We start from the raw sequence: 21,480 nt of genomic DNA, 5'->3' as shown, positions 1-21,480 counted from the left end.
AAATTTTTGAAAGCTTCTGATTTGGTCGTAGTGGTAACCTTAACTCAAAAAGAAAGTTTTCTAATTTCTAACTATAAATGTTTCATTAGTAAATAGAGTGGAATAAATATGGATATTCTAATAGAATAAATTTTTGTTACTCTAGCAAGCTCATGTTATTAAGGAGTTTTCAACTAGAGTTCAGATGTGCTTAATTTTCATGGAAAATATCATTTACATCGTAATTAAAATGTAGAAAGCGTTGGATTAAATGCAAGAAGATCCAAGCCACCTATCTCAAATTATTGTTTACCATAGTGAGTGCACTAAAGTCTGCTTTATTCCTGGATGAAATTATTTCATTAATTTTGATTTCAGCAAGAACAAGACAGCATTTCTAGCACCGGTTCACGATGCACAACACTGTCTTCCCACAGGCCCAGAGTGTCACTGGCTACTTAATAATAAATAAATCAGTCCATAACATCATTGTCATCAAAGCAGTTCCACTCCCTCAACATAAAGGTTGTTCTAAATTATGAAAAGAAGCTTTAGATGGCCATTTTGAATGGATGTAATAAAAATATTTAAATAGGGGTTGCATATATGCAAGTTTTTTTTTGCCTGAATAAGCACTGCTATGAAAAGGAGGAATTTTTTCAGTTACACACAGGCCACTTGGACATACTTTGTGCGCTCATATTTATTGCTCCGTCAAGTGTGACGGTCAAATCCGCAAGTGTCAAATCTGGTCACCTTCAGTCATCCTGACAGAACTCTCTCGGAGCATACATCATTGACTAGGACATTTACTGAATACACTGGAAACCACACAAGTTCCCATTTAGCACTTCATTCTATCGGTTTGTATTTTTGAAGGAGAGCTCTTCGATGTCTTCAATATTAGAACACAGCAAAGTATCAGAGGTAACATTTCTCAGAAGACACTTTGAATGGTCGAACGTTCATGAGGTCTGAAAAACATTTTAGATATGCAAAGTTTTTTTTAAAAAAATGTCTAGCATTCAATTGCTCTGGATCGATTTGGGCTCTTCTGTCAACGTTATGTGCAATATCCATCCTTAGTTCAAAAAATTCATTAAATATAAACAAAAGGACAAATATTTTTTCTTACACCATCACCGTCAAATGCAGCACCAAAATCATAGTTTCCTGTTTGCATGGCCTGCACAAGATCAGCAGCGTATGTTAAGTTTGGATCAGGATGGTGTCCACCAAAGTCTTCAAGAGGTGTGCAGTTCACAGCTGAATTTGCAGGGGACCCCAGCTCTTCACACAGAATCCTCTTAACATAAGGACCCATAACTATTTAAAAGAATAACATAAATGAAACAAAGACCTAAATATTTGAATGCAGAGAAATGCAGCTTATTGACAGTTAATTACTTAAATCCTAAACAATAATATTAAAAGCAAAATGAACCATTGCTGCAAAATCTGAAATTTAAAAAGAAAATACAGGCCTTTTTCCCATCGTATCCATGTCTACCTTTTTTCCCCATCTACTTCAAGTAAAAGTGTTAATTCTGTTTCCCTTTCCACAGAACATGTGATGATACTTTCAGGGTGCCAGTTTCAAAACTTGTCCATCCTCTGGTAAGTTTCCTTACTTCCCTACTACATTTTTTGACTTGCCTGCTATGTGGGATACTGTCAAAAACCAACTATGAAGCCAATATCAAAACCAAGGCCAAAAGATTAAATGCATAATTATCATGTATTATGTGCTTCTTATTCACATTGTCAAACTTTGTTGCAATATCCCATATCTGCAATGTTTTGCTTTTAATAACACAATTTGCATCAATAATAATGCAGTTAAAAGGCATATAATGTGGGAGAAATTAAGAAACATTTTTGAAATAGAGTTCTATTGAGGAAACTGATGAGCAACACAACTATATAATACGAATGCAATATTTGCCTTAATGCAAGTTAATTACAATATTCTGAAACCTGAAAGTTAAAGAGCAACGAGCTAAACAGTTCTTTTGATTTAGTTGCAAAGAACTCACTCATATAAATCCTGGTAAAATACAGAGTAATTTAAGGGAATCCTACTAGCCAAACCATATTTTCATTTTATACAAGGAATCTTCAGAAAGAACAAAATATGTTCTAATTTTATTATTAATAATAATGATAATAACTAGTTTTCCTACTTCAGTTCATACCTCCATGCATGGCATCCAATCTTATCTCCAGGTGCTCAGAACCTGAAAGTAGTTCCTTCAAGGCATTAAAATCGAAGATGTTTCGTAGCATATTTGTGTAGGCCTCCACTGAATCCACAATTTCCACTAGAAAATAATCATACAGTGCTCAGAGGTACAGCTCAGGTACTTATTTTAAATGGAGATAACATTGTATGTGATAGAAAAGACTAGTTGTTACAAAAGGAAGGGATTAAACCAAAACAAAGGAGTCTGTGCTGTAAATGAAAATATGATAGTTATAATTTAAAAATCAAAAGGTGGATAAAACTTCTACAGAGAAGTACAAGCTAGTTCCTTTCTTCATATGATTACTGTATATTTTGGTGTGCCAGTTAATTCGTGAAACCCAAAAAATACAAAAAAATGGGGGTCGACATACACCTGATATACTTTTGAGACCTTAACTTCAGTTCAAAATCTAATTCACGTTGATCTAAGGCAGGGTGTCAAACTCAAATTCACAGAGGGCCAAAATTAAAAATTTGGACTAAGTCATGGGCCAAACTAAATATTTATTGAAAATTTTCAACAACATCTGCATGTTTTCTCTTCTTTCAACATATGTAATATTAAACTTTTTCTTATTAAAACAAATGTTTAATAATAGTTTTGGTTAAACTCTTTCCAGAAGAAGCATTAACAAATGAGAAATAAAATATTCAATAAATAATATTTCTCTATAGCCTTTAAGCTCCTTTTAAATGTATTTATTTTCACAAGCCAACAAGTCAAAAAAATAACAACTTGCTTCAATGACAAACAGGTTTGTCTTTTAAAATGATGAACATATAGTCTCCCTCCCACCTGTCTTGAAAGGTCCTGTTTTCTATCTTTCGTTCGGCCATTTTTCGTAAGGGGTTTATTACATGTGAGTTGGGCAACAGGTCGCAGATGCTAATGAAAGTAAAGAGAGGAGTTGGGGGCGATTAGTGGGCTGAGGGGCCGGCACCAACACATTTGCAAAGCATTCTGGGATTTGTAGTATTAGCTGTGCATGCGCTATACTGGCGCGGCGGCCAGTGGGTCAGCTCTAATACATATTTGATATGATCTTGCGGGCCAAATATAATTATATCATGGGCCAAATTTGGCCCGCGGGCCTGAGTTTGACATGTGTGATCTAAGGTATGTCAACCCTTGAAATCTAATTTGGTGTATAAGTCGACCCTTGAAAAACCACAAAAAAACCCAACTACGACAGATTTTCATTGATTTTTTTAAATTGAAAACAACACATTTAGAACCCTTCAAAATCACTCTCTCTATCATCGTCTGAAGCAAAGATGGTGACAAGCACATCCATACTCTCACTGTTTAAACAGTCATCATATGGGTCCCAGTCTTTATCTGATGATGTGGTTTCAGCTTTGTCATCAGTGTCCCACAATAAGTCATCCTCCATGTCATCAATTGCACAAGAGATATTGCACTTTTTAAATGATTTTTATCACAGTCTCTAATTTTGTCCCATGCCTTAAGCGCAAAGTTACACAGCATATCAAGTAATGGAGCATTGACCCTCCTTTTGTAAATTACTTTTCTGCACTCAGCATCCATGTATTCCATTCCTAGCACACATGGTCTTTGAATGGCTTGTTCAAGCAAACATCGAGGGGTTGCAATACATCAAACCATCTGGGATAACCATCATGTAGTTCTAATCTACTTTTAGTCTTCTCAGTTAAGTGGCTATGAAACATATCCCAGACCAGCAAACTCCATTCTTTGCCTAAACCGCCTGTTCCACACATTGTCTATCCATAACTTACACCATTTTCAACCATTCATCCTTTTTAATGAAAATGTACAAAATACCTGTAGGGAATTTCATTTTCAGTTTAATTTTGCATCTTAATTTTGTCCCACTGGACATGCACAAGAACACCAGGGTAAACCTGGTCATTTCATGACCTGTATTTCTGGTTTACAGTTTTAACACCTTTCCATTCCACTGAAGAGGTACTGGGCTTCTCCTCCAGGAAAAACAAGACTGGTTCGACGAGAACAGCCAGGAAATCCAGGAGCTGCTGGCAAAGAAGCGAGCTGCCCACCAGGCTCACCTTACAAAGCCGTCCTGTCCAGAGAAGAAACAAGCCTTCCGTCGCGCATGCAGCCATCTTCAGCGCAAACTCCGGGAGATCCAAAATGAGTGGTGGACTAGCCTCGCCAAACGAACCCAGCTCAGCGCGGACATTGGTGACTTCAGGGGTTTCTACGAGGCTCTAAAGGCTGTGTACGGCCCCTCACCCAAGTCCAAAGCCCGCTGCGCAGCTCAGACAGCAAAGTCCTCCTCAGCGACAATATCTCCATCCTCAACCGATGGTCAGAACACTTCCAATCTCTTTTCAGTGCCAACCGCTCAGTCCAAGATTCCGCCCTGCTCCAGCTCCCTCAACAGCCCCTAAGGCTAGAGCTGGATGAGGTCCTCACCCAGGATGAAACATATAAGGCAATTGAACAACTGAAAAGTGGCAAAGCAGCAGGTATGGATGGAATCCCCCCAGAGGTCTGGAAGGCTGGCGGCAAAACTCTGCATGCCAAACTGCATGAGTTTTTCAAGCTTTGTTGGGACCAAGGAAAACTGCCTCAGGACCTTCGTGATGCCACCATCATCACCCTGTACAAAAACAAAGGCGAGAAATCAGACTGCTCAAACTACAGGGGAATCACGCTGCTCTCCATTGCAGGCAAAATCTTCGCTAGGATTCTCCTAAATAGAATAATACCTAGTGTCGCCAAGAATATTCTCCCAGAATCACAGTGCGGCTTTCGCGCAAACAGAGGAACTACTGACATGGTCTTTGCCCTCAGACAGCTCCAAGAAAAGTGCAAAGAACAAAACAAAGGACTCTACATCACCTTTGTTGACCTCACCAAAGCCTTCGACACCGTGAGCAGGAAAGGGCTTTGGCAAATACTAGAGCGCATCGGATGCCCCCCAAACTTCCTCAACATGATTATCCAACTGTACGAAAACCAACAAGGTCGGGTCAGATACAGCAATGAGCTCTCTGAACCCTTCTCCATTAACAATGGCGTGAAGCAAGGCTGTGTTCTCGCACCAACCCTCTTTTCAATCTTCTTCAGCATGATGCTGAACCAATCCATGAAAGATCTCAACAATGAAGACGCTGTTTACATCCGGTACCGCACGGATGGCAGTCTCTTCAATCTGAGGCGCCTGCAAGCTCACACCAAGACACAAGAGAAACTTGTCCGTGAACTACACTTTGCAGACAGTGCCACTTTAGTTGCCCATTCAGAGCCAGCTCTTCAGCGCTTGACGTCCTGTTTTGCGGAAACTGCCAAAATGTTTGGCCTGGAAGTCAGCCTGAAGAAAACTGAGGTCCTCTATCAGCCAGCTCCCCACCATGACTACCAGCCCCCCCACATCTCCATCGGGCACACAAAACTCAAAACGGTCAACCAGTTTACCTATCTCGGCTGCACCATTTCATCAGATGCAAGGATCGACAACGAGATAGACAACAGACTCGCCAAGGCAAATAGCGCCTTTGGAAGACTACACAAAAGAGTCTGGAAAAACAACCAACTGAAAAACGTCACAAAGATAAGCGTATACAGAGCCGTTGTCATACCCACACTCCTGTTCGGCTCCGAATCATGGGTCCTCTACCGGCATCACCTATGGCTCCTAGAACGCTTCCATCAGTGTTGTCTCCGCTCCATCCTCAACATTCATTGGAGCGCTTTCATCCCTAACGTCGAAGTACTCGAGATGGCAGAGGTCGACAGCATCGAGTCCACGCTGCTGAAGATCCAGCTGTGCTGGATGGGTCACGTCTCCAGAATGGAGGACCATCGCCTTCCCAAGATCGTGTTATATGGCGAGCTCTCCACTGACCACCGTGACAGAGGTGCACCAAAGAAAAGGTACAAGGACTGCCTAAAGAAATCTCTTGGTGCCTGCCACATTGACCACCGCCAGTGGGCTGATATCGCCTCAAACCGTGCATCTTGGCGCCTCACAGTTTGGCGGGCAGCAACCTCCTTTGAAGAAGACTGCAGAGCCCACCTCACTGACAAAAGGCAAAGGAGGAAAAACCCAACACCCAACCCCAACCAACCAATTTTCCCCTGCAACCGCTGCAACTGTGTCTGCCTGTCCCGCATCGGACTTGTCAGCCACAAACGAGCCTGCAGCTGACGTGGACATTTACCCGCTCCATAAATCTTCATCCGCGAAGCCAAGCCAAAGAAGAAAGATTCCACTGTTCTATTGCCTATCATGTCGAAATTCATGGGGATTTCGTCCGTATTTCAGTATTTGCCCATTGCAAACTGGTGTTTCTGCCAGTTATGTATAATAAACTGGTGAAAGCTTACAATTTTATGGTCAAGATCTTTTGGTAATTTTTGTTTTTTGGCGTAATTTTTCCTGTTCATGAAATGGATTGTAGCCTCAAAATCTGTAGCCTCAAAATCATCACTAAGGATTGGGTGCAACATGGCCCACTGCAGTGCAAATGTTATTGTGGCACTTGCAGGAGCTGAAGGAAATCACTGCAGCCACACCGAAGGTGTTTATCGACTGCTTTTATTCAAATTCAGCGCGCCCGTTTAAGGACGGCATGAGCTCAGTCACCTGATTTCTGATGTCATAATCGCTGCCCAGGGTGCGCGCTGGAAGGGATGCTGGAGTCAGAGAGAAACCTCTGACGACGCCATTTCCCCATGGCTGCCCCTCCACGTGGCGATACAAGCGGGGCCAGTTCACCATGAAGATGTGCACCGCCACACAACCCCCCCACAAAACCAGCCATGCATTCTATCACTTTGGCGGCCGGCCCCGGCGCTTGGGCACGTCCATCTGCACCGGCTGTGACAAGTCCAAATGAGCAGTCCACAGTAAACAGTTCTTTCAGTTGGTGGCAAGGTTGGGTGCCATGGTGAGATGGGCGCGCGGGGTTAGGTTGCCCAGTCGTTTACAGAGGTCCCCAAGCCGCTCACCTTCATTGTGCTTCATCTCAGTCTTGGGGCCGAAGAATTTGCCTGGCAGGGTAAGTGGCGCACCATAAACCATTTCTGCTCATGAGGCTTGCAGGTCCTCCTTGGGTGCCGTTCTAATCCCAAGGAGAACCCAGGGCAACTCATCCACCCAGTCGGGGCCGGAAAGTCTTGCCATCAGAGCGGACTTTAGGTGTCAGTGGAACCTCTCTACCAACCTGTTAGACTGTGGGTGGTAGGCCGTGGTGTGGTGCAGTATTACCCCCAAAAGCCTTGCAAGCTGCGACCATAGTGCGGTTGTAAAATGGACGCCTGTCGCTCGTGATGTGCACCGGCATACTGAAACAAGCGATCCACTGGCTGACCAGGGCTCTAGTACACGTCTCCGCTGATGCCTCACGGACCAGGATGGCTTCTGGCCACCTGGTTTCTCTGTCCACTATGGTAAACAGATACCATGACTCCCTGGACACTGGCAAGGGGCCCACGACATCCACTTGGATATGCTGGAACCTCTGCGTTGCCGAGTTGAAATGCTGAACAGGGGCCTGCGTGGCCTGTGGACTTTAGACGTCTGGCACCTGATGCAGTTGTGGGTTAGAGCTGCCACCTCCTTTTTGAGGCCACAAGCCAGATGAATCGCTGCACCACCATACGCACGGTAGTCTTTACTGAGGGGTTGGCAAGATCGTGGATAAAGCTGTCGACCCTAGCTCTCCACTCCTGTGGGACTATTGGGCATGGTGAGCCAGTGGAGGTGTCGCAGAGCAGCGGCAGGGCGGAGTCAGGAAGCTGGATATCCTCGAGCTGGAGACCTGAGATGGCGGTCCGGAGAGCTTGAGTTTTGGTGGCATGCTGCTGAGCCTGCACTAGTTGCGCGTAGTCAAGGCAGGGAGCTAGTGTACCTATGGCCAGGCAAGAGAGAGCATTGGCGACTACATTGTCCTTGCCCGCCCGGTGCCGGATGTCCATAGTGAATTCGGACATGTAGGACAGGAAGCGCTGTTGCCTGGCTGACCACGGGGCCTTGGCCATAGCCAGTGCTTGAGTGAGGGGTTTGTGATCGGTAAAAATGGTGAAAGTTCTGGCCTCCAAGAAGTATTGGAAATGACGGATGGCCAGGTACGGTGCCAGGAGCTCCTGGTCGAACACACTATATTTAAGCTCCGGCGGCCACAACTGTTTACTGAAAAAGGCCAGCGGGCACCACTGCCCGTCTAGCCACAGTTCCAGTACACCCCCAACTGCCGTGGCGGATGCGTCAACTGAGAGTGCCATGTGCGCTTCCGGGCACGGGTGCACCAACAAAGTTGCCTCTGCAAGGGCCTGTTTCGTTGCAGCAAAGTCCTTGTCTGCCTCCTCCGACCAGGCCAGGGTCTTCTCTTTGGTCACGATCAGCGCGAAAAGAGGGCGCATGATGCAGGCGGCGTTGGGGATGAATCTATGGTAAAAATTTACCATTCCCACAAATTCCTCCAGGCCCTTGAGGGAGCAGGGTTTGGGAAAATGCTGGACAACTGCCACTTTCTCTAGTGCTGGAGCTGCCCCAGATGCTGAGATGGTGTGCCCCAGGAACTGCAATGTCTGTTTCCCAAACTGGAATTTGACCTTGTTGACCATGAGGTTGAATTCTGCCAGCCGGGTGAACAGGGTACAGAGATGGGCCTTGTGCTCTTCATGGCTGGCTACCAAGATGTTATCTAGGTAGATGAAGACAAAGTCCAAATCCCTACCCACTGTGTCCATGAGGTGCTAGAACATCTGGGCCGTGTTTTTCAACCCGAACGGCATCCGGAGGAATTCAAACAAGCCTAAAGGGGTGATAATGGTGGCCTTTCCAACATCATTAGGGTAGACCAGGACCTGGTGGCATCTGCGGACCAGATCAACTTTTGAAAAGAACCGCGTGCCGTGGAGGTTGGCCGTGAAGTCCTGGATATGGGGGACCGGGTACCTGTCTGGAGTCGTGGTGTCATTTAGCCATCTGTAGTCTCTGCAGGGTCTCCAACCCCCTGACGACTTTGGGACCATGTGCAGTGGTGCCGCCCAAGCACTGCCCGACAGCCGAATGATGCCCAACTCTTGGAGCCTGGAGAATTCCTCCTTTGCCTGTTTTAGCTTCTCCGGTGGCAGCTGTCTAGCTTTGGTGTGAAGCAGGGAGCCTTTTGTGGAGATGTGATGGAAAACTTCATGGTGGGGGGAGGCAATGTCGAAGTTTGGCTCCAGGATGGCAGGGAACTCACTGAGGATCTTGGCGAACTCATCTGTGGCGGTGGCTACTGTGCCGATTTTGGGTCTGTTGTCATCCGCCATGCCCAGGCACACTGAGCGACAGGTGTGGGCGTTGAGCACCCTCCTGCCCCGCATGTCCACCAGCAGACTGTGAGCCCTTAGAAAGTCAGCCCCTAACAGCGCGGTGCCCACCGAGGCCAGGACGAATCTCCAAGTGAACTTTTCATCCCCAATCTGTATCTGTGCCCTACAGGTGCCACAGGTCTTGATTGCAGAACCATTGGCAGCCCACAGGGTTGGACCGGGGGTCCGGGTTCGAGTTTTCAGCGCTGTGGGGGGGGGGGGCTCAGCTCGGCCCATGTCCACCAGGAACCAGCGGCCCGTGGACTTGTCAGAGATGTAAAGGAGGCTGTTCATGTGGCCAACCATGGCAGCCATCAACTTCCAGGGCTGGCTGGAAGTCGCAGGCTTTCACTCCCCAGTGCTGGTGATAAAGGCACCATGTTGACTGGGATCCCTACAGCTTGTGCTTGGGGATATCCTGTGGATGGTGTGGCCCCGGCTTGGAGACTTGGTTGAGGACTGCCTCGTTCTCCTGTTTGGTGCACCAGAGGGCATCTGCCCGGGCTGCGGCCTTGAGGGGGGGGGGGGGTCGGAAACGACTTCTTCTGACAGATGGAGCCGGATATCTTTTGGCATCTGTTCAAGGAATATCTGGTGGAAGAGGAAACACGGCTCATGATCCTCCGCCAGGGACAGCATTTCGTCCATGAGGGCTGAGGGACTGCGATCTCCCAACCCATCCAGATGCAAGAGCCTGGAAGCATGCTGCTGGGGAGTGAGGCCAAACTTCCCCAGGAGTAGATTTTTGAGGGCGGTATACTTGCCCACTGCTGGTAGCCGGTTAATGATGTCATCCACCCTCACTGCCGTGTCCTGGTCCAGCACACCCACGAAGTGGTAAAATTTTGTAGCATTGGCTGAGATGTTGCTGAGGTGGAATTGTGCCTCTGCTTGCCCAAACCACATCCGTGGGTGATGGGGCCAGAAGGGTGTGGGGGAGGGGAGGGGGGGGAGTTTGAAGGATACAGCATTCACCTCGGCTGCATCCATCATTCGCTGGGTCCAGATAGACGTCTAGGCTCATCACGGTCACCACTATGGCACTTGCAGGAGCAGAAGGACATCACTGCTGCCACTCTGAAGGTCATTAATGACTCTTTTTATTCAAATTCAGCGTGCCCCTTTAAGGGCAGCATAAGCTCAGTCACCTGGTGGCTTATGACATCATAATCGCTGCCCAGGACGCATGCTGGAAGGAATGCTGGAGTCAGAGAGAAACCTCTGACAACGCCATTTCCCCATGGCTGCCCCTCCACGTGGCGATACAAGCGGGGCCGGTTCATCATGAGGATGTGCGCTACCACATTATTTTATTTCAGGTGACTATGTGGCAATCTTGCCTCGGTTCACATACCCATTCTGCAACGTGATTTTCCAATTCTGTCCAATGAACGATTCCTTTTCTCAAAGAACATTGCCTTTTTGGTATTTTTCTTAAAGTCTCTTCTTTCTTCCTTCAATTTCTTACCATCGTCTCATGCACAAAAAACTTTCTTGCAGCAGCCCAGTTGTTGGTTTTCTTGGCCATTTCTATCACTTTAAACTTAAAGCTTGCTTCATATTTTCATTGTGTTCTGTGTTGTGTTGACAGACCCTCCATGATAGCAATCACCTCCACCCAACACCCAGCAGATCAATCTGCACGATCTATGGGGGTGGATGCATACGCCAGTTGATAGCCCATCTCAGGCATCGCGAGCTTTGGGGACGACTTTTATGCCAATCAACAGGGCACCTCAGGCAGCCAGAAAATAGGGATCGACAAAAGCCGGATATACCATAAAACCCTTAAAATTAGGCTGAAAAAGGGGAGGGTTGACTTGTATGCTTGTCAACGTATACACCAAAATATACATGTAAGTTATGAGAAGTTAATATAATTCACTTATGGAATAAGGTAAAAATGTACATTAAAAAGAATGGTAACTACAGTTCATGATAGCATGTGTCTAGAAAAAACTAAATTCATAGCTACGTGCAGTAAAGTAGTGTTTTAAGCAACTTTGCACATTATAGTGATCAATATTTGTTCAGTTTTGGAGACAAAAGCATCAATAATCACCCTCAAAAGGTTCCTCAATTACGGAACTTCTTTTGTAAATTCAGTTCATAAATAAATTCTGCAACCATATTTTTAAAGGAATGATCATTCATATCTTTATTTATATTGTAGTTCAATGAGTGATTCCTTTTCTCAAAGAACATACAACTTATAGTTTCTTGATTTCTTAATTTTTGAAGTTATTAATAATACTAGTGTAGAGCTCGTCGAAAGAATCAAAGACTTGTTGATCCAAACCAAGGCTTTTATTAGCAAAAGACAGGAGCTCTTCACAGGTGGCCAACCAGTCCGGAATGATCCGACCTGGCTAGGGACACAACCCTTTAAGGCCCAGACAATAGGTGTGGCTTAGCTCTCAGCCAATCGCTGTAAGCACAGTCTAGATACAGTAACTATATACACTATGTACATTGGTGTTAAATCTGTACTATCGCAACTAGTTCTTGAGTTGTTAAATTCTTTTACATTTTAAATTTACATTTTAAATTGAGACAAGTAGCCTGCAGCTGACGTGGACTTTTTACCCCCTCCATAAATCTTCGTCCGCGAAGCCAAGCCAAAGAAGAAAAAGAAGAAATTCTTTTACATTTTAAATTGAGACAAGTAGCACACCAATAGGCCCTTCTGGCCCACGAGCCCATGCCACCCAAGTTCAACAAAATACAAATCCTGTACATTTTTAAAGGGTGGGAGGAAACTGGAGACCCCAGAGGAAACCCACACAGACATGGGGAGAATGATATTGGCATTACATTATGCAATATCAACACAACATGAACACTCTTACTCTGCACTTAGTTAGCTTGTCACAACTGCCGTTCTATAATATAGCAGTAACTGTAATGATAGAGTGCTAGTGATCCTCCTCACCACTAGAGGGAGTTGGAGACTAGTTTGTGGCAGCTTGGGGTTAGATTCAAGATGGATTCCTCCACAGTCTTGAATCAATACTATACTAATAAAGTATAGTTGTTTTAAAAGAACTAAAGTTTATTTATTACAATAAAAAGAAACATCACATGGCACCAGGAGTGGAAGAAACATCACATGGTACCACGAGTAAGAATCAGTCAATATCAGCAGAAAATATGGAGAGTGTAAAGGCTCCTGACGCTGTAAAAATACACTGGAAATGTCAACCACGAGTGGAAGCTGTTCAAGCAGATTCATGCTGTGCCTGCAAGACATTGGACTCGATAGCAAAACTGATGCACAGAAAATTACACTGCTACTTACTGTGGCAGGTACCTCAAGCACTAGAGGTTTTCAATACATTTATTTTTGCCGAGGCAGAAGACCAGGGCCAGTTCGACAAGGTTATCGAAGTGTTTGATGAACACTGTTCACCAAAGAAAACTGAAACATTCAAAAGGTATGTTTTTCACTCATGCACGCGGCTGCAGAGAGAGAGCTTTGGTACTTTTTTAATGAAATTAAAAGCAAGAACATGCAATTTAGGATTGCTGCAAAATTCAATGATCCGTGATCAGATTGTGTTTGGGATTATTGATAAGAAAGTGACAGAGAGGTTGCTGCTGGACACAGCTAACCTTAGTTGGGGCTGTGAAGATAAGTCATGTCAGTGAATTAGCTCGGCAGCACGCAAAAAAGTTCAGTGAGAGCGCAAAAGCCAGTGAAAACGAATACATAGCTATAGCCACAGTGTGTGTCTATGCAAATAAACAAAAGATGAGGCATAAGAAACAACAAAAAGGAGAAACATTCATTTGTAAATGATGTAGCACTCAACGTGCCCCAAAACAATGCCCCACATATGGAAAAGTCTGTAATAAAAGCAAAGGGCAGAATCACTATGCAAAGCAATGTTTTTCCAAAGGGAAACAAAACAGAAGTGAAAGTGTGCACACTGTACACACTATAGAGCAAATTGTCCTCAGTGATACACTTTGTGGACATGGTAGTGCAGGAAGATTATAAATCAAAAGACATGGAACAGCCAAGATTAAACAGAGTTGAGCAGGATAAGTGGACTGTGTAATTGCATAAAAATAGAACAAATATTCCTTTCAAGCTGGACACAGGAGCAAAAGTCAATTTGATCCGTCAGTGCGACATGAGGGCAATGAAGAAAAGCCATACATCCATGCAAATCTTGTACAGCTCAAAACCTGCAATGGACAGAGCATCGACACAAAAGATACATGTAAACTCAAGGTGAAATTTAAAGATAAATAGCACCACCTCAGGTTGGCAGTGGTCCCATATGGACATGAATCACTACTTCGTGACAAAGCATGTGAAAATTTAAGCCTAGTCAAAAGGGTGTATACACCAGGGAAACTTATTGTGTTAGCTGACCCATTATCCAGGATAACAAAGCAGAGTGAAGCACACAATGAAAGTTCTACAGTGATTGATGTGAGTGTCCACGTGAATCTGATCACTGAATTTCTTCCCGTATCTGACATGAAATCCAAGCAGATCACAGCTGAAACAGAAAAGGACACTATTCTACACAAAGTCATTAAGAACCTGATGAAGGATGGCCTAGAGATGAACGTCAGCCATACTACAACATCAGAGCTGAGCTTCGTGTTGACAGACAGAGCAGAATTGTAATTTCTCAATCAAGATACAGAAAAGGGTACATGACGGGCACCTTGGAATGGAAAAATGGAAGAGGAGAGCCAGAACTGCTGTTTATTGGCCAGGGATAAATGCTGACATTGACAGGATGGTTTCCAGCTTTGAGACCTGTTTGAAAAATCATGCAATGCAAACAAATAAACCCAAGATAATAACTGACATACCAGCAGAACCATGGCAGGAAGTTGGGACTGATCTGTTCCACATGGATGGAAATAATTACTTGCTGGTTATTGATTATCTATTGATTGTGTTAATTCCTAATATGTCTGCTGATTGTATGATAAAATATATGAAAATGATCTTTGCAAAGCATGGAATTCTTCAAATTGTCTACAGTGACAATGGTCCATGCTACAGCTATAGAGAATTCCAGAAATTTATAGAAGAGTATGATTTTCGACATGTGATTTCAAGTCAAACAGTAAAGCAGAGAAAGGAGTTCACATAATTAAACAGTTGCTCAAGAAAGCACCAGATAGTGGCTCAGATCCATATCTAGCTCTATTGAGTTATTGAGCTTCGCCACTTGAATATGGCATGTCACTCACTGAGCTTCTGATGGGATGTAGACTATGCACCACACCTCCCTATTTTGCAGACCCGAACAAGAACAGAGACGTTGAAAATGTTAAAAGAAACAAAAGCATCTGCGATGGAGTAAAAAAAAACTATGACAGGTCAGCAAGAAGCTTAGGGCCACTGGCACAACATGACACAGTGTGAAGCAGAGATTCCAACATTTGGGACAAAATGACTTCTGTTCTGGAGGAAGAAAATCCAAGATCCTACACGGTCAGAACAGAGGAGGAATCGAAAGAGGCACTGCAGGAACAGACAAATGCAGAAGGTCCAGCCTGCACAGCAAAAGAGGACACCACCAGTACTAGACAGTAGTGGACTGGCAGAGCTGGCATAAGCACCTGTGTTAAGAAGATCCACACACGATATCAAGGCACATGTCAGGCTGAATCTCTAAAACAAAAAGAACTGCACACTTAAAAAGTTTGTGCTGCTGATATTTGTGTTTATGTTTGTGTTGAATTTTAAATTGAAATAAATGCTATATTAATATGTCATATTGTTAGATTAAACATCTCAAAGAAAAGGGGATGTAATGATAGAGTGTTAGTGAACCTCCTGACCACTAGAGGGAATCAGAGACTAGTTTGTGGCAACTTAGGGTTCAATTCAAGATGGATGCCTCCACACAGCCTTGAATCTATAGCTAATAAAGTATAGCTGTTTTAAAAGAACCCAATTTTTTTTTTTACAATAAAAAGAAACAGCACAGTAAATACCATCACACCTTATTGATTTGAGAGTGAAAAATGAAAAGAAAATGGAATTGTGCTTCTAAACTGGTATTTAAGGACCCTAGCTGAGAAAATTCTGACAAATTAATCTGCCCAATTTTATTACATTCCATTCTATAATTCAATAAGATGCCAGTTCAAAGTAAGCTCATGTTTAAAAAGACTGTTTAAAAAAAAAACTATGCTTGGCGTGTACTTAGAATGAATAGCACTTCTAAGAGACAAGGAAAAGAAGACCAGGGTGCTTCACATCCAATCCTGCATTTAACTTATTTGCAGTTCTAAACTGCATTTCAGGTTGGATCACAAACAGAATTATTACACCAAGTATTAAATGAACTCAAAGAAATTAGTAGATAGTGAGATTTAGTACATATATTAACCAAAAATATAGGTTTAGTTTTGAAATAGTGAAAACAATTGGTTACCTGTAAATGGTTTAAACTTGTTCTCCAAGTCAAATTGTTGTTTTCCAATTGTGCTTAAGTCAACTTTCAGATCAGGACAGATAGCATACTCTTCAATTGTTTTGCTGAGCTGAAAAATTTTCTCTGTAACAGCCTCAGGAGCTGGACCTGTAAGAGACAAGGTATATTCAATATACCATAAAAGAGATAAACAAGATGAAGGTGCAGAATTAGACCACTCATCTCATCAAGTCTACTATGCCACTCAAATCATAGCTTATGTATTTTTGCTCTCAACCCCATTCTCATACCTTTTCCCCCTATAACCTTTAATGTACTCAATAATCAAGAACCAATTTAATTATTCCCAATGAGTTGGCATCCACAGCCATTTGTAGCAATGAGTTCCATAGAATCACCACCTACGGTTGAAGAAATTTCTCCTGATCTCTGTTCTAAAGAATTTTTTTTTTTATATAGACATACAACCGGGTACCAGGCCATTTCGGCACATAAATCTGTGCTACCCAATTTACACCCAATTAACCTACATCCCTGATAATTTTTGAACGGTGGGAGGAAATTGAAGCCCCTGGGGAAAACCTTTCAGACACGGAGAGAACGTACCAACTCCTTTTAGACAGTGCAAGATTCAAACCCTGGTCACAATCACCGGCACTGTAAAGGCATTACACTAACCACGATGCCAACCCTGGACCCCCAAAATTTCTCCTGATCTCTGTCCTTTTATTCTGAGGTCATGCCTCTGGTCCTGGACTCTCCCACCACTAGAAATACCTTCTCCACATCCACTCTATCCAGGCCTTCCAATATTTGGTAGGTTTTGATGAGATTTCCACCCCCCCCCCCCCATCCTCCTAAACTCCAGAAAGTACACACACCAGAACCATCAAACACCCTCATACATTAACCCTCTCATCCCTTTGGAACCTCTCCAATACCAGTACATCCTTCCTTGTATGAGGCCCAAAACTGCTCACAATACTCCAAATGTGGTATGACCAACATCTTTCAGACTCAGAATTACATCCTTGCTTTTATATCCTAATCCTCTCAAAATGAATGTTTACATTGCATGTGCCTTCCTTACTACATCATTAACGTATAATGTGAAAAGTAGCAGACCCAATGCCAGCCCCTGCAAAACACCATAGTCATCCTGCAGCCATTATTCCCACTTTGTTTTCTGCCCAAATCAGTACAAATAATTGGTTATTAATTTAAGAACACTTTTTAATCCAAAGATCTCCCATCATGCTGCAGATTGGGGATTTTTCTACTTTCTTGAATTTTGTGCTGCCTTCACCTCCACTTGAATGGAGCTTACAGGACTCACCGAGCCAGTTTCCAGAGAGCCTAAATCATTACACTTACCATATTCAACTGCAAATTAATACCCTTTAGAAATCAGCAAGTTCACAAATTTTATCTCCAAATGGGAGGATAGTTGATCTTAGGCAGTAGAGAACTACATATAATGTTGGGTTCTGGAGGTGAACCCAAGATTTTCTCAGGGGTGCTATCAGGCATGGACATGAATGAGACTCTGTCTCATGAATGACAACTCAAGGTTGGGTAGCCTGTTGACACATCATTAGACATGATAAAATGGCTCTTTGGGCAAAATACTGAAGTGTTCCTGTGGGCTATCTAACATAACCTTAGCAAAAGATCTCATGATCTTCATTAGAGGGAAAAATGGATGAAATTCACAGAAAATATATAGTCAGAAATATAATTTTCAGGTTCAAATGTGATATACTAAATTGAAATCATAATAAAAGCCCCAACCAAATTTTGATCTTGCTTTCTCAATACAAGGCAATGTGTAAGTCTCTGATGCTTTAATGCAGGTGAACCAACCTTGACATTAGAGATTAACCTTGTGAACTTCCCTACTCCTTTGGCTTTAACATTACAAATCAGTCTGAATTTATTTCTGGAAATTGAAAATATTATGAATTCTATATACCTCTCCAGAATTAGACTGGGGAAAATACTACTAGCTTCATTCAAGTGGATCTTTTAAATTTAGCAGAAAAATTTATAAGAGAGTATCTCAATATTTAGATGAGATAAAAAGCATTTTTGACCTTGTAATTGAAGGATCACTATTTAAGAAGTGGAAAATCATTCCTTTGTTCAATAGCAATGAATTGGATTTGGGCATTTCTTCATATCTATGGCAGTGAAAACAACCATATATAAATAAAGCCTATCTTCAGAAATCTATGAGGAATAGATTCCAAATTTTCGATTTTAATATTGATCGCCCAATAGACGCAGCTTACTTTTATTATTAAAAGCCGTCATTCTTGGGCAGAAATGAAACTGAACTATTCTAAGAAATCATCTATGTTGCCAATTTTAGATTTTTCTTTACCCTTTTCATTTTCTAAATTGACACACAATCTGATAATGACAACTAGATTGAGAATTAAGGGCTCAATTTCAGAAATTGTTTGGTTATAATTATTTTTCTCTGGCTAGTTCTACTACAGATAATCATTTATTCCTGCCTTCAGTATTAGTTGAAGGCTTTAAGGGATGATACAAATTTGGTATTAAAAATTTTTAAAACTTTTTTATTTGAAATAACTGCTTCTTTTGAACAATTATCAGTTAAATTTAAGCTCGCTAATAGACATTTTTTAATAGATATTTGCACTGTTTAAATTGAAAGCTTTTCATAGAATCGCAGATTCAAATATCCTTGATATACTCTTTGATCTACAATTTGTTCACAGTGGATTGATATCATATATTTATATTGATTTATTGGATTTAAGATTAGCTCCAATGGCTAAGATTAAAAATGATTGGGAGCGTGATCTTAATATAACTTTTTCAGATGAGGATTGGTGTTCCACTCTTAGTTTGATCAATGATTCTTCATTTTGTGCAAGGCACTGGGTTTTTTGTTTACAATTTACGGTGATACATAGAATACATATATCTAAACTTAAATTATCCAGTTTCTATGCGGATGTTGATCCATTTTGTGAAAAGTATAAAATTTTTAAAGCCTCATTGATTCATATGTTTTGGGAATGTCCAAAATTAGGAGGATATTGGTAGAATATTTTTCAGTCTTTATCAACAATTTTTAAGATTGAATTAGATCCGTGCCCTTTAATTGCCCTGTTTGATTTTTCGTGTGAACAGGATAAACGTTCATCAGCACCTCAAAGATAAAGTTTTAGCTATTAACATGTTGATAGCCAGACGAGCAGTTTTAATGAAATGAAAAGATAACTCTCACTAACTCATGCACATAATGTTTTTTTGTTGTTTTTTTTAATCAAGGATACTGGCATCATTTTCAGGAAGCCGAGAGAGCCAGTGAGTACACGAAGGCCCCATACGAGTCTTCCAATGGTCACTGCTCACTCATGCACATAATGTAATGTCTTATCTAAGTTTTAGAGAAAATTAGGTATAAAATTAATGATAAAAAGTTTCAGTTTGAAAAGGTAAGGGGCTCATTTATTGAATACTGTCATAATTGGCAGTTTTAGATGATATGGGAGCTCTAGACCTGATCCGTCTGTTTTCTGGAGGTCACGTCTTGATCCATCTTTGAATTTTTCTTGTAATCTTGATTACAGGGAGGGGTTAGATTAGTATTAGTTTTTTTTTCTCTTTTTCTTTTTGATGTGAATTTATGGGGTTTAATTATGATTATCTTAGATGATATCTCTTTTATTTAAGATACTATATTAAGGTATAATGAGGTTATAAAATATTATTTAACTGATGTTTATGTATATCATTTTAACAAATAATCACATTTAACAATTAGGGATGAAATTTAAAAATGGTTGTGCATTTACTTTATATGCTATGTATATGTTTTCATATTGGTTTGCTATATTAATAACTTGTATATGGATTATTATGTTTAACTCAAATAAAAATATTTCAAGAAGAAAGAATTGGATATTAACCAATTAGGAAACTTGAGATGGAAACAGTGGAGGTAGTCCTTAAAATGTCCCTCAACACAAGGATAAATTTTCTTATTGACATTGATACCATGGGCTGCAAGTAGAATTTGAGTGCCTGAAAGCAATCAGTCTCTTCCGTGCCATCTTAATTTTGGGCAGTTCAACCTGCCCCAAGGCCAAGAGAGACACTTGTAGCAAGGGGAAACCTGGCACAGAACTTGGAAAGCAAGAACAGGATCTCAGATAGGATTTGCCAGAGAAGAATGTAGAAGGGCACTCTGTCTGTGAGTGGCTAAACAATATAAAATGAACATCTTCAAGATCATCTTTGACCAATCAACCACCTTGTGTTGGTTGGAACCTACATTCTGCTCCTGAAGCAAGTGGAGTCCATTATAAATGAGCCAACTACCCATTTTCAAATGATATTCCAAAGTTAGAATCTTGTATACATTAGTTATGTCAGATATAATTGGGTTGGCATGGTTAGCACAACACCTTTACAGCACCACTGATCGGGACCAGGATACGAACCCCACGATATCTGTAAGGAGTTTGTACTTTCTCCCTATGTCTGCACAAGTTTCCTCCAGGAGATCCGGTTTCCTCCCACTGTTCAAAATGTACCAGAGGTGTAGGTTAATTGGGTGTAAATTGAGCAGCATGGATTCATGGGCTGAAATGGCCTGTAACCGTGCTATACGTCTAAATTTTTTTGGTAATTAAAATAATCTTCAGAGTTGAACTGTTTTGATTCCTACCGAATGGAAATAAAGAAAATTCAAGTGTCGATCCTTCCTTGTGCGGCAAAATTGCCTGCAGAAAAGTGTTAGTGAGAACAGGCTCAAATGCAACGAGTTTGAAGATCCACAGAAAGTTTACAACATGCAGAGACTATCTGACAAGAGTCCAAGGTAACACCATGCAAGAGCAATACAATTAGTTCTAATCCCATAACTGCAATTTTTTTCCTTAAAACTATAACTAAATCTGCCTCCTGGTAGACCATTGCAGTTTCCGAACACTTGTGTAAATAAGCTGTTCCACATGTCACCTTTAGTTTATCTGCCATTGAGCTGTTGTCCACTACTTCTTGATCCTTTCATCTCCTTCTTTCAACCCTGAATAATTTGAAATATGTTTACAAGACCCCATCATCTTTCTCTGTTCAAAAGGCGAGTAGTCATTGAAATGATCAGGAGTTAAAATCCCTCATCTCTGCAGTTATTTAGTAAGCCTTATCTACATTTTAAAACCTTTACAATTCTGAAAGTACGATGATGAGTATTGAACATTGTGTTCCAATTGTGGCTAAACCAAGCATTCCATATAAACTAATCATGAAATCTTTATTGGCATATGTTATACTTCATTTATAAAATTTAGGATCTCACAGGCATTTTTTTTTTAATTTTTTTCAAGCACCCATGCCACTTTGAAAGATTTATACATATACAACCCCAGATCCTTCAATTGCACCCTCTTAGAGCTGTGCTCTCTAATTGATACTGCCCCTCTCTATTATTCCCACTGAAATGCAATATTTCACAATTTTTTGCATGTTTATCCATTCCACCAGTC

General features: G+C 41.8%; 1 protein-coding gene and 1 long non-coding RNA gene across 3 annotated transcripts in view; one reads left to right on the top strand and one right to left on the bottom strand.

Moving 5' to 3' along the window:
- The window catches only part of pgm1 (phosphoglucomutase 1), an 88,788-nt gene that overhangs the window by 37,128 nt on the left and 30,180 nt on the right, over positions 1-21,480 (bottom strand). For both annotated transcript variants that reach the window (XM_069938325.1, XM_069938324.1), the window contains exons 3-5: positions 15,953-16,099; positions 2,175-2,300; positions 1,115-1,305 (exon numbers count right to left, since the gene is read on the bottom strand). In XM_069938325.1, coding sequence (XP_069794426.1) covers positions 1,115-1,305; positions 2,175-2,300; positions 15,953-16,099 — 464 coding nt within the window. The remainder of the gene's footprint in view (positions 1-1,114; positions 1,306-2,174; positions 2,301-15,952; positions 16,100-21,480) is intronic.
- Positions 10,779-19,614, top strand: LOC138763705 (uncharacterized). Its single transcript, XR_011357736.1, has 3 exons — positions 10,779-10,858; positions 11,131-11,395; positions 19,259-19,614. It is a non-coding gene; the product is annotated as an uncharacterized lncRNA (long non-coding RNA).

Source organism: Narcine bancroftii, chromosome 5 (assembly GCF_036971445.1).
Source record: "Narcine bancroftii isolate sNarBan1 chromosome 5, sNarBan1.hap1, whole genome shotgun sequence".
In the NCBI taxonomy this organism is placed as follows: Eukaryota; Metazoa; Chordata; class Chondrichthyes; order Torpediniformes; family Narcinidae; genus Narcine; species Narcine bancroftii.
The sequence above is the reverse complement of the archived record's forward strand: the minus strand, read 5'-3'. Positions and strand labels throughout refer to the sequence as shown.